At 50.1% G+C, this 11,064-nt stretch overlaps 1 protein-coding gene across 5 annotated transcripts in view; it reads right to left on the bottom strand.

Annotated features, from left to right (window-relative positions):
• Positions 1–11,064, bottom strand: part of MCC (MCC regulator of WNT signaling pathway) — a 408,333-nt gene that overhangs the window by 23,639 nt on the left and 373,630 nt on the right. For all 5 annotated transcript variants that reach the window (XM_032844747.1, XM_032844771.1, XM_032844753.1 and 2 more), the window contains one exon: positions 592–826. In XM_032844747.1, coding sequence (XP_032700638.1) covers positions 592–826 — 235 coding nt within the window. The remainder of the gene's footprint in view (positions 1–591; positions 827–11,064) is intronic.

The raw sequence follows: 11,064 nt of genomic DNA, 5'->3' as shown, positions 1-11,064 counted from the left end.
CCCCCCCCCCACTTTCCAGATGCCAGCAGATAATGCCAGGATCTTATCAGGAAGAGTGGATGTGAAGGGCACTGGCCACTTCCCTGAGGGGGTTAGGATGCTGGTGGGCTCTGTGTGGCATGGAAGGGAAAAGGACATCAGGACAGTGAGGGTCTCATCCAAACACTGCACCTGTCCTCACCCCATCCTCCTCTATTCCTCATTAACATCAGCATCCACCCCGGAAGCACCCCAAGCTCCTGGAGGGGAGAGGTCCTTTTATGGAGACAGGGGCTGCTCCCACCTCCAGGGACCTGATCTGGCTTCTCCTGGAGAATGAGGTGTTCCAGAGCAGAGCTGAGACACCCTGAGGCCTCCTCCGGAGTTCCTCTAACCCTCCAGGGTCATGTCCAGCCTCAGTGCCCCAGACACACGGAAACTAGTCCGGTCTACAAATGAGGCTCTGGCTGTCCTCCAGGGGGAGGTGACAGAACCCCGGCGGGTTGACTGGTCATCGTGGCTGACCTGCTTCCAGAGGGCCTTCTCCTGTCTCCCCCGGAGGACCCAGCAGCACACGGCCCCAGGCTGCCTCGGGCCCCTGCCCCGCGGTACCTTCATGGCCATCAGCTCCTGCATCAGCACCGCGTTCTCCAGATCCAGCCGCTGGCTGTCCCCCCGGGGCTTCACGTCGTAGCTGAGGGGGTCAATGTGGATGCTCTCCAGCTCCAGCATGGTCAGCTTGACCGCGGCTCTGTCATTCCGGAGCTGCTGGATGTAGTCCTTCAGCCTCTGCTCGTCTTCCTTAGTGAACTCCGTGTCGCAGCTACTGGCCGTGGAGCTAGTTGTGCTGAGGAGACAGAGCAAACCTCTCACGGTTTCCAGCCACTGAGAACGGGTCCTGTTCTGGACTCCTTTCCACACCCCATCTCTTCAACGGCCTTCCATGGTAACCCCCACCCCGCGCACCTCCCCAAAAAGCATTCTTTGTGCCATTGGGTCATTGATATTACCTTTTAGGAGAGAAATCAGTCTGAAGAATAACAGGAATACCTACCCCTTTTAACACAACATGCGGACCCTAAGAAGGAATTCTAAGGAAATAATCCCACAGAAGCAACAAGATACAAAGACATTGTGTGGCATAGAGGACGTAGTTAATTATGGTACATTCCAAAAGTTGCATGGACATTTCAGTAGTAATTATGACACGGTGGAAATATTTTAAGTGGAGAAATAGGATAAAAGTAGTATTTGATTAAAAAATAACCATACATGTGGGCCGGACTTAAGAAAAAAAGGATATGTTTAGGAACAAAGTTGAAGAACAAAATACCTATGGTGTGATGTATAGATCCATGCGTGTGTATGTATTCACTCGTGTAAACACACGTCTAGGACTGCAGCAGCAGTCTCCTTGGGGTAGGAGCTGGAAGGTGTGGTGGAAAAGGGGGAGTGGGATACCATGAAAGAAACCCCCATGTGTATTGCTACTATGACAACTCAGAAAGCAGGAGCCCCTCCCCACCCACCACACCCCGCCGCCAACCACACCATTCCTCCTGGCTCACGGCTGAGTATACTGTCCACCAGAGGGACCCAGGTCCAACCACGGGGCCCTGGAAGCCGTGCTGAATGGTGACGGCTGCCAGACCTGAGAAGCAGTTAGGATGAACCCTGAGAACACAGCGGCCTCTGAAGGATTCTGTGTCACCCAGGCTACCACGCGAAGGTGAGCACCACAGGAAAACTGAGGTTCGGGCTCTTAAGAGGGCACTGACTTTTTCTGGCAGTGGACAGGCTGTCCCCACCGGCTCAGAATGAGGCCCTCTGCACCCTGTCAGTCTTCAAACATTAGAGTCCAGTGTGGATCTACAGTTTTTCTGGACCTACGCTGGTCCCGCCAAAACATGACATAGCCCTCATGGCTCTGGCCTTGGAAAGACCTTAAAATACAAGCTGGGGCCCACTGAACTCTCATCAAAACAGGCCAGGTTGGCATGATCATCTCTGTCACTACAGATTTGGTGACTGAGGCTCTGAGATGTTAGGTGGCTTGCCTGGTCATGAGGCTGGACACTGGTATACTTGGACTTGGGCCAGTGACTTCTCATTCCTCAGGCCCATCCTCCCAAGACTCCTCTTGCTAGAAGCTATGCCAGGAGCGAGGAGTGGTCTCCACAGCCTGCTGGCTGCTGGAGGCCCAGGCCTGCCCTCCTCACCTCACCCTGGAACCCTAACAGGCCCAGGACCCCAACTCAGCAGATGCAATGGCCCCATAACCTAGGTGTGACTGGGGACCATTCCATTCTTATGTGCGACACATTATCTAGAAGATGGGGCTTCTAGATAAGGGCTTCTAGATGGGGCTTCTAGAGACAAGGGTGAGGAGAAGGGATGAGCTGGAGCCCTGCTATGCAGCTGCCCGTGCACGGGAAGAAGCCAGCATCCTGGGGCTTGGGTGATCTTTGAGTCAGAAAACTCCCACTAGAACTGCAAGTTCTCTGAGCACCACAGACCCTTTGGGGTCACCTTCCCACCCCACCCTCTTCATCCCAGGGAGGAATACCTCCTTACAGGTTCTGATGATTCATTTCATGCGGCAATAGGGCTAGTCTATAGTGCCCAGGTACGTGGCTGACCACCCATCTAGATGTCACTGCGAAGGTATTTTTTAAAAAGATGTATTTAACATTTATTTATTTAAGAGAGTGTGAGTGAGCGAGCACGGGAGGAGAGGGAAAGAGGGAAAGAGAGAGAGAAACTCTAGCAGTCTCCCTGCTGAGCAAGGAGCCTGACACAGGGCTTGATCCCATGACTCTGAGATCATGGCCAAGGCCAAAATCAAGAGTCAGATGCTCAAGCGACTGAGCCACCCAGGCACCCCGAGATGTAACATTTAAATTGTTCGCTCAGTAAAGCAAACTACCTTCCATGATGTAGGTGGGTTTCGTCCAATCAGTTGAAAGCCTTAAGAGAAAAGACTTAGGTCCCCCAAGAAAGAAATTCTGCCTCTGGACAGCCTTCAGATTCAAGACTGCTACATCAAGACTTCCTTGGGTCTTGGGGGCGCCTGGGTGGCTCAGTGGGTTAAGCTGCTGCCTTCGGCTCAGGTCATGATCTCAGGGTCCTGGGATCGAGTCCCACATCGGGCTCTCTGCTCAGCAGGGAGCCTGCTTCTCTCTCTCTCTCTCTCTCTCTGCCTGCCTCTCTGTCTACTTGTGATCTCTCTCTGTCAAATAAATAAATAAAATCTTTAAAAAAAAAAAAAGGCTTCCTTGGGTCTCTAGTCAGTGTGCCTGCCCTGTAGATTTAGGACTTGCCAGTCCCCATAATTGTGTCAGCCAATTCCTTAAAATTAATCACTCTTTTTCCATATATACATACGGCGACCTCTACCCCCATTGGTCCTGTTTCTCCGGAGAACCCTAATACAGAGGTGTTACCTTGACCTGTAACCCAAGCACCTTTGCCACCTGGTAGATTTACAGGAAGCATGATTCAACCTCCCTGGGCCTACTTCCTCATCTGTAAAATGAAGTCGGAATGTAAAGGGTTTAGAACAGTGCCTAGCACGCAGTAAGCACTCAAGAAATAAATGTAGCTATCATTCGTTTAAGTGATACTGGAGGGCCACTGTGAGGTACTCTCCTAGGCCCTAGAAAAAACTCTGCTATCACAGAACTCATATTCTAGCAGGGGAGACAAACAAGTAAAATACAGAGTACATCAGACAGTGAGAAGTACCACAGAGAAAAATGAAGCAATTATGGGGAGCACAAAGAGAAGATGAGCTTAGTCTGTGCAACAGAGTTGTAGGGAGGACCTGCATGAAAAGTTATATAAAGTAGACCTACGGATAGAGTAGACTCACAGGACATGAAAAAGGGAGCTGTGTGGATATTTAGAGGAAGAGCGATCCAGGCAGAGGACACAGCGAATGCAAAGGCCCTGAGGCAGTGAGTGTGGCTGAGCTGGAGTCAGTTAAGGGAGAGGAAGGAGGAGAGCTGGTCAGAGAGGAGGGTGTGTGTTGGGGGGGGGGATGGGTAACGGCAGGGTGCCAGGTCCTGTCAGGTTTTATAAGGGTTGACTTTCCCTCTAGAATTAGAACGGAAGCCATTGGAGGGTTTGTGACAGAGGCGTGACGTGATCTGCCTTTCATCTTAATAGGATCCCTCTGGCCTCTGAGCTGAGGAGAGATACAGGGAGGCAAGAGCAGAGGCAGGGGGACCCATCCTGGGCTCTTGCGACAATCTCAGGAAGAGATGGCGGAAGCTGGGCGGCAGGAAGGAGGATACAGTTATTATGATCAGTCACCGTTCCTGTGGTTTCTCAAGCTGCATTTTCAAAAGGACGAGAAGGGAGAAGCAGCAGCACCGTCTGGCTGGAGCATTTCAGGTGGCAATTTCATAAAGAAACAAGCTGCTCAAGAGAAGCAAATGAGCTAACCCCAGCAGAGGGCACCAGGGAGGTCGGTGGGACTTGGGAACTAGGGGGACTTCTCCTAGGGGGTGCTCAGGGTCCCTCCCTCAGCAGCTACCCTGCTCTGCAGTAAAGCAGGCCACCCCCAGCCATGGGGGAAGGCCTGCCTGGAACAAAACCATTCAATTAGGACTCAGCGCTCACCTTCATGGACTGTCAACACAGACCTGGAGGGACAGACATCTAAAACGTCCAGCAGAAGAACGACAATGAAACGAGAGCGGACTGTGGCGGGGGCCGTGTCCACAGTGCCTTCCACAGGGCCGAGCCTGGAGCTGTGCTTAGGGGCGCGGCAGGTCTGGACAGCGTGCACTGGGCAACAGCAGCACCTCCCTTCCAGGGACCTGCCAGGAGGCTTCAGGAACGAAATTGATTCCCGGGGAGCTGGGACTCTGGGCTGGAGGTTCCCTTTACAATCCTCGTCCTTCCTTACGTTAAAAATTACTACGTCAAGACGACCATGGAGATGAACCAATACCCATGTACCTACCACTCAGATGAGTTTTTTGACATATTTTCTTTCTTTTTTTTTTTTAAGAAATAGAACACTTATACTCCAATACGCTTTGTTCTCTTTCACTTAAAGAAATTTAAAAATCTGAAGGGCACTAGAAGCTTAGAGTTCTGTAATTATCTTGCAGGCACTAAATTGATACTATTTGGGCAGACTTTCCACTCGACAGGGCTGGTGTGCCCAGTGGCGGCCAGAGTCACTGCTGGGTTAGCTGTGTAGCTTGTTAGGAATGCACGCTCCAGCCCCCACCCCCACCCCAAGATCTCTAGAGGGGGAACTCTGGGAGTGGGCCCAGCAATCTGCATTCTAACGTACCCTCCCCATCTCCTGAGGCACAGCCAGGTTTGGGAACGACTGGTCTACCCCATAAGACAGGCGGGCATTTGCACAGTAGCCTGTCGAGTAACTGGGCTGCCCTCCCCCAGAAAATCTCTAGGGGGAGGCCATACTCTCTTGGGCTGATCTGGCAGGTGCCAGTGGTAATTAGCAGATCTCTGACATCAGATAGACCTGAGCATATGTTCTTCCTCTGCCTCTGCCTGGCTTTATGGTCCAGAGGAAATGACCCAATATTCCCAGGCTGCAGTAAATGGGAATACAAGTAAGTCCCCCATCACCAGACTGTTGGAAGGGAACAATGGGTCCTGAAGCAGGCAGGGCCGGCCAGTGCAGCACTCCTTCTGGGGAAGTTGGAGAAACAGCTGTGCCCACCTCCAGGACCTCCCTGCACAGACTCAGGGGCTCCCTAGCAAGGATGAGAGCCAACTAGCAAGTCATGCAGAATACCGAGGCTGAGGGAGAAGCAATGCAGCAAGTGCTGGACGGGACTACAGAAACCACCTAGAATGTTCAAGGAAACACCAACACGGGTAGGCAGAGGTTGACAGGCTTTGGGATATCCTGGACCCCCAAGGGTCTGGGACCTGATACCTGGCCAGGGGGAAGGCCTTTATTTCACCATCTCTACCATGAGTATAGTTTTCAAAAAAGAAGAAACAAGATCTCCCTCCCCAGATGGACCCTTGTGGGAAGTTCAGTGCTCTAAAATGCTCTTACAGAGCAAAGTTTGCGATTTCCAGATACACACTGCATCCCTGCTCTGTGGCTTCCCTCCCTCCCTTCCGGAAAGCCAGCAGGGAATGGATCAGGGAGGTTAATTACAATTCTGCCTTGTGGCCTAATGTTCCACTGTGGAATAGGATTGTGACAGTGTGAAAGGCAGGGAAGCCAGCCGGCCTGTCCTCTGCCTCCTGCAGACAAAGGCGCTACCGGTCTCCCGAGGGCCCGCTGTTGGCTGCTGGGCCGGGTTAGGTCATCCATTAGCTCTCCCAGCTTGGAATGCTGGCTGGTCTTGGCTCTCAAGGGGGGAATGAATGTCTGCCCACCCAGACCAGTCGCTCCTCGTCTCCAGGGTGGGAGGCCTGTTCTCTGAGAGGATTTTGGGGACGGCTGCAGGTAGAGAACCCCAGCCCACCCCAGAATGGTGGAACAGCCCATCTTTGCATTCTGTTCTGTTTTTTTTTTTTTTCTTTTTCAGGAAGCTGGGCCAGGTCACGTGGGTTTCTCCTTTCCGGGATGCTCTGCGGGAGCCCCTTCCTGCTGGCTTTGCTCCACGTCCATGAGTTGCCAGGAATCTTCTGGCACACTGCAAGGGGGTGGCCTACAGCCAGGGGGAGTGGCGGGGGGGGGGTGTCAGTGCCGGTGGCCTGGGACACCCTACCCTTCTACCTGCCCTGGCCATGATGGGACATGGACTCAAGTTTAGTGAAGCAGCTGCCGGATTTCAGATATCTGGTCCTCTGTCCCCCACTTCTTCCTGTCCCAGCCTCAACCTCCAGACAACTCCCCAGCCTGTGTTTTAGAAGAAAAATCCATTTTTTCTGTAGCCTCCTCATCTTGTCATGGCAAAAAGCTAGAATGGCATTTCATTTCTTTGCCACAAAAACCAGAGATGGGTTTTTCCTTGAGTTTTTATCAATGTCTTATCTGGCCCCCAGTAAGATCTCATTTCCACCAAGGTGCAGCTCATTTTCAGAAGGAAAATGCCATCAGGCCTTGCCTTCTGTTTTGCTGAGCATTTTAAGCTGATTTGAAGGAGGGGGTCAGCCACTCCTAGGTGACGCCCCATTCCTCCAGACAGAGGATGGGCCTTATCAACTGCCTGCATCTTGGAGTGTTGGCTGTGGGTAGCTCCCCACCCCATTCGACGACTGTCACGAAGAACTAAAAACACCTAAACACAATCCTAACCTTTTAGGTCTATATTCTCTCAGATGCTTATCAGAATTCTCTGGGAGAAGTGGAGGTTAAATGAAGAAAAATTATCTGACAAAATACAGGGGAAATCTGGTGCCAGAAAACCGAAGTTCTCAAAACCTGCCTCATTCCAGAAAGCTCCCAAGAACTTAGCTGTCAGTGGAAGTCCAAACGAGAAACAGATTCTATTTCCATAGCCATTTGTAAAGATGTCCTTATAACAATGTTGGAAATGAGACTTCTCTCAACCAAACATTAACCTTTCCCTCATTCAGTCACTGGTAACACACCAAGATAGACACTATCTGGGCCTCACAGCTACACTGTGCCTAACAATTTCCCGGACATTAGAAAAATTAAACATTATAATGATTTTCAACATTGCTAATAATTAGGAGACAGAAAGGAAAGTATTAAGGGTATTTTTTTGCCCAGAGATCAGCAAAATCGAAAAAATCTATGCTACCCAGTTTTAGCAAGGGTTTGGAGGAAGAGGAGAAAAACGTCATCATGTATGGAGGCTCTCTGACCTTGGAAACCATCATTTTTGGGCCAGCAAATTATGTTTCTTTGAGTTTCCCACTGAAATTGCACAAGAGGGACAGGCGTGGGGTCCAGGACGGTGGCTCTAATGGTTAATAGTGAAAAGCTGGGTAGGAATGTCCAGTGAGAAGAAGCTGTTTGGATACATGAAGGACTGCCCTCCAGTGTGAGAGTGGGAAGCTACTGACAGACACGAATGTCACATGGAAAAAAAAATTTAATACTAAGGGGAAAAACAAATTTCAAGAGAGTCCACATAATAGGATTCTCAGATTAAAAATTATATATAATCATATTTTTAAAGATGCTGTGCTTTGGCCTGCTGGTGGAAGATTCCCATCTTCCATTTTCTCCTGGGACCCACCTCCTCTCTTCTTACCTGTGTGGCTCCTGTGGGAACTGCCATGGCCACCGAGGACGGGTAGGGGGTAGGGGGAGGAGGAGGACTTGAGCCCTGGGGCAAGATGTCCCAGCTTGAATTTTTTTTTTTTACTTGACATCAGTGAAACCAGTCAGCCTTAGTACATATGCAGGAGTTGTGCTGGTTTTCTGTCATCTGGGGTGCCTGCCTGCAGCAGGAAGATGAAGGCCATGTGTGGGGAGCATGGGTTGGATGTGGGTAGCTCCTGTGTGTGGAATGGCCTTCTAACAAGGCCCCGTTTATGACAGAATATGATTCTGTCATTTTCAGCCAAAGGTCTTAACAAAGGAAAAAGTGGACAGGTAAAAGTGTGGAAATACACCCTGAACTGTTTATAGTGTCCTTTCCAGTGAGAGTCGTCCTATGGAGAATTTCATATAATGCTTGGATTTTAATTTACTTTTACAATGCTCATGCAATTCTGGGACATCTGGGTGGCTAAGTTGGTTAAGCGTCTGCCTTTGGCTCAGGTCATGATCCCAGGGTCCTGGGTTCAAGCCCCACATCGGGCTCCCTACTCAGTGGAGAGCCTGCTTCTCCCTCTCCCTCTGCCTCTCCCCCCGGCTCGTGCGCTCTCTCTCTCAAATAAATAAAATCCTTAAAAAACACATTTCAGGTCTCTACCTAGTCTTCATAGAGCCTAAAAGATAAATGACAAGGCCATTTGAGCAGCAGGCCTTAGCACCATGCTGTCGTGTTGAGGAATGTGTCTGAGCTGGGCTTCAGAATGTACTAGCACCTCTAAACTTTAATCCCAAGGACCGTGGATGGATTCTCCTGATAGCTGGGATGAGAAAGCAACTCCTTTCTTCACAGGGATGAGAACAATTACAGTTACAACAGCCAGATCTGGTCTCTCACTCCCAGAAGCTTGCTGATGGCGGTGGCCCAGGCTTTTCCTAATGGGCTGCCCATTCTAATCCCATCCATCCTTTCAAAGGACAGGGTTCCACTGTCATCAACCCTCCTTTCTGCTCTGGTGAGACCTCACTTAAGACAACAAGCTTAGAATGTGAACAGTGGGCATCTTGAGTTCCACTGCCCTTACTCCATCTTGGGGGTGAATGGTCAGCCGGGTGGAACCCTGATACCTGGAAGGTGCCCGGCCGCTCCCCAGAGAAGCTGCGGTGCCCAGACTCCCATGGCTCACCGTGATCCCCACCCAACAGTGGTACAGAAGGGACGCAGCTCTAGTCTCCATTAGGACAGATCTGCTGAGGCTTATTCTGTCTTGGCCACATGTCCTTCTGTAGACTGAGATCGATGACTGTGCTTCCATGGAATGAACTGAAATTGTGATGCTTGACAGGAAGGGTGGGCTTGACTAAGGATTCCCTATTCCCATCTCAACAATTTAGTCCCCTGGCCCCTCTGTTGTGAGATGCTGAGAAAGCTATCCAGGCCATCAACATTACCTAGTTCCTCAGTCCATTAAGTCTATTGTAACTGCTGATGAGGCTAGGACTGAATTTTTCAAAAGCTAAACAGCAGTGTCTCTAGGCTCCTGCCAACCGTCAGCTGACGGGCTGGCTACCATTTTTATTCTCCTCGCTGGTAACTACTCTGCTGCTGTTCCTTTCCCAAACCACGACCCTCCTGTCATCAGGAGCCGTTCGTCTGCTGCCGGAAAGGCATCTGGAGACCTGACACTTGGCATTCCTTTCCTGAGACCTTGAGGAACAGCTGACCGACACTCTGATTAGGATTCTCCAGGCCAGTCGGTGACCGTGGGAGGAAAAGGGGGCTACGGAGCCAGACAGAGCTCCGACACAGAAAACTCCATCTCTTTCTCCCTCTAAACTTGACATGGGGGCATGTCTGAGCTGGAATGGCAAGATTTACAAACAAAATTAGTCATTATAATTATGAGAAGGGTTGGTGGTTTGGGACGTTTTCTCAGAGCCCACGGGTCGCATAAAAATATTCTGGTTGCGTCAGGACGAGAAAATGTGGAATGCCACACCAGTGGGCTGCATGTGGTTCTTCTGGGCCCACCCTGGCTGCTCGGACTCGGGTAGGAGGGTGAAAGTGAATTTTTAAGGACGAGAGAGTGAAATCTGAATTAGAGTCCACTGTACTTTGATGGAAGACCCATTTGAGGCTGAGAGCATCCTTAAAAAATAAAGACCATGGGGGCACCTGGGTGGCTCAGTGGTTAAAGCCTCTGCCTTCGGCTCAGGTCATGATCCCAGGGTCCTGGGATCGAGCCCCGCATCAGGCTCTCTGCTTGGCAGGGAGCCTGCTTCCCCCTCTCTCTCTCTGCCTGCCTCTCTGCCTACTTGTGATCTCTGTCAAATAAATAAATAAAAATCTTAAAAAAAAAAAAAAAAGAAAGAAAGACCCTGTCCTGAATTGATCTCAGCCTGTGTTAAGATATCACCAAAAATTAAATTTCTCTAAGAAAACTGTCTCAGAATCAAGGCTCACCTGTATATTAAAGTATTTCTAGCAAACATTCAAAACGAGGATCTCCCCTAAAAGGATGGTGAGGGTTCTGACTTTTGTCTCCAAATTTGTCTCTGATCTGGATTAAAACGAAATTATTTTGGGAGTGGGGAGCAAAGGATGTGTAACACGCCCCTTCGAAGCTACTGAAACAGCACATATTCCCCGTCGATCGGCTTCTCGTGTTCATGGATTCAACAGAACAGCATCACTGACAGCCCGGAGACTATGTTTCTACTCTGAATGAACGAGGAAATTATAGATCAGACACATCTGGAAAAGCCATTAAGGAGAGCATCTGCTTTCTGTGTTCAGCAGAAGAATGTGGTTTTTAAGACAAAAATAAATTATAATCTGTTTCATTGAATAAGATGACTGGGGCGCCGGAGTCAAAAGCGACAGGCTCCCTGGAGCCTGTGAGCACCTG

The sequence above is a fragment of the Lontra canadensis genome, unplaced genomic scaffold (genome assembly GCF_010015895.1).
Source record: "Lontra canadensis isolate GAN:19392208 unplaced genomic scaffold, GSC_riverotter_1.0 scaffold4, whole genome shotgun sequence".
In the NCBI taxonomy this organism is placed as follows: Eukaryota; Metazoa; Chordata; class Mammalia; order Carnivora; family Mustelidae; genus Lontra; species Lontra canadensis.
Note: the sequence above shows the minus strand (reverse complement) of the source record. Positions and strands in the feature narration are given on the sequence as shown.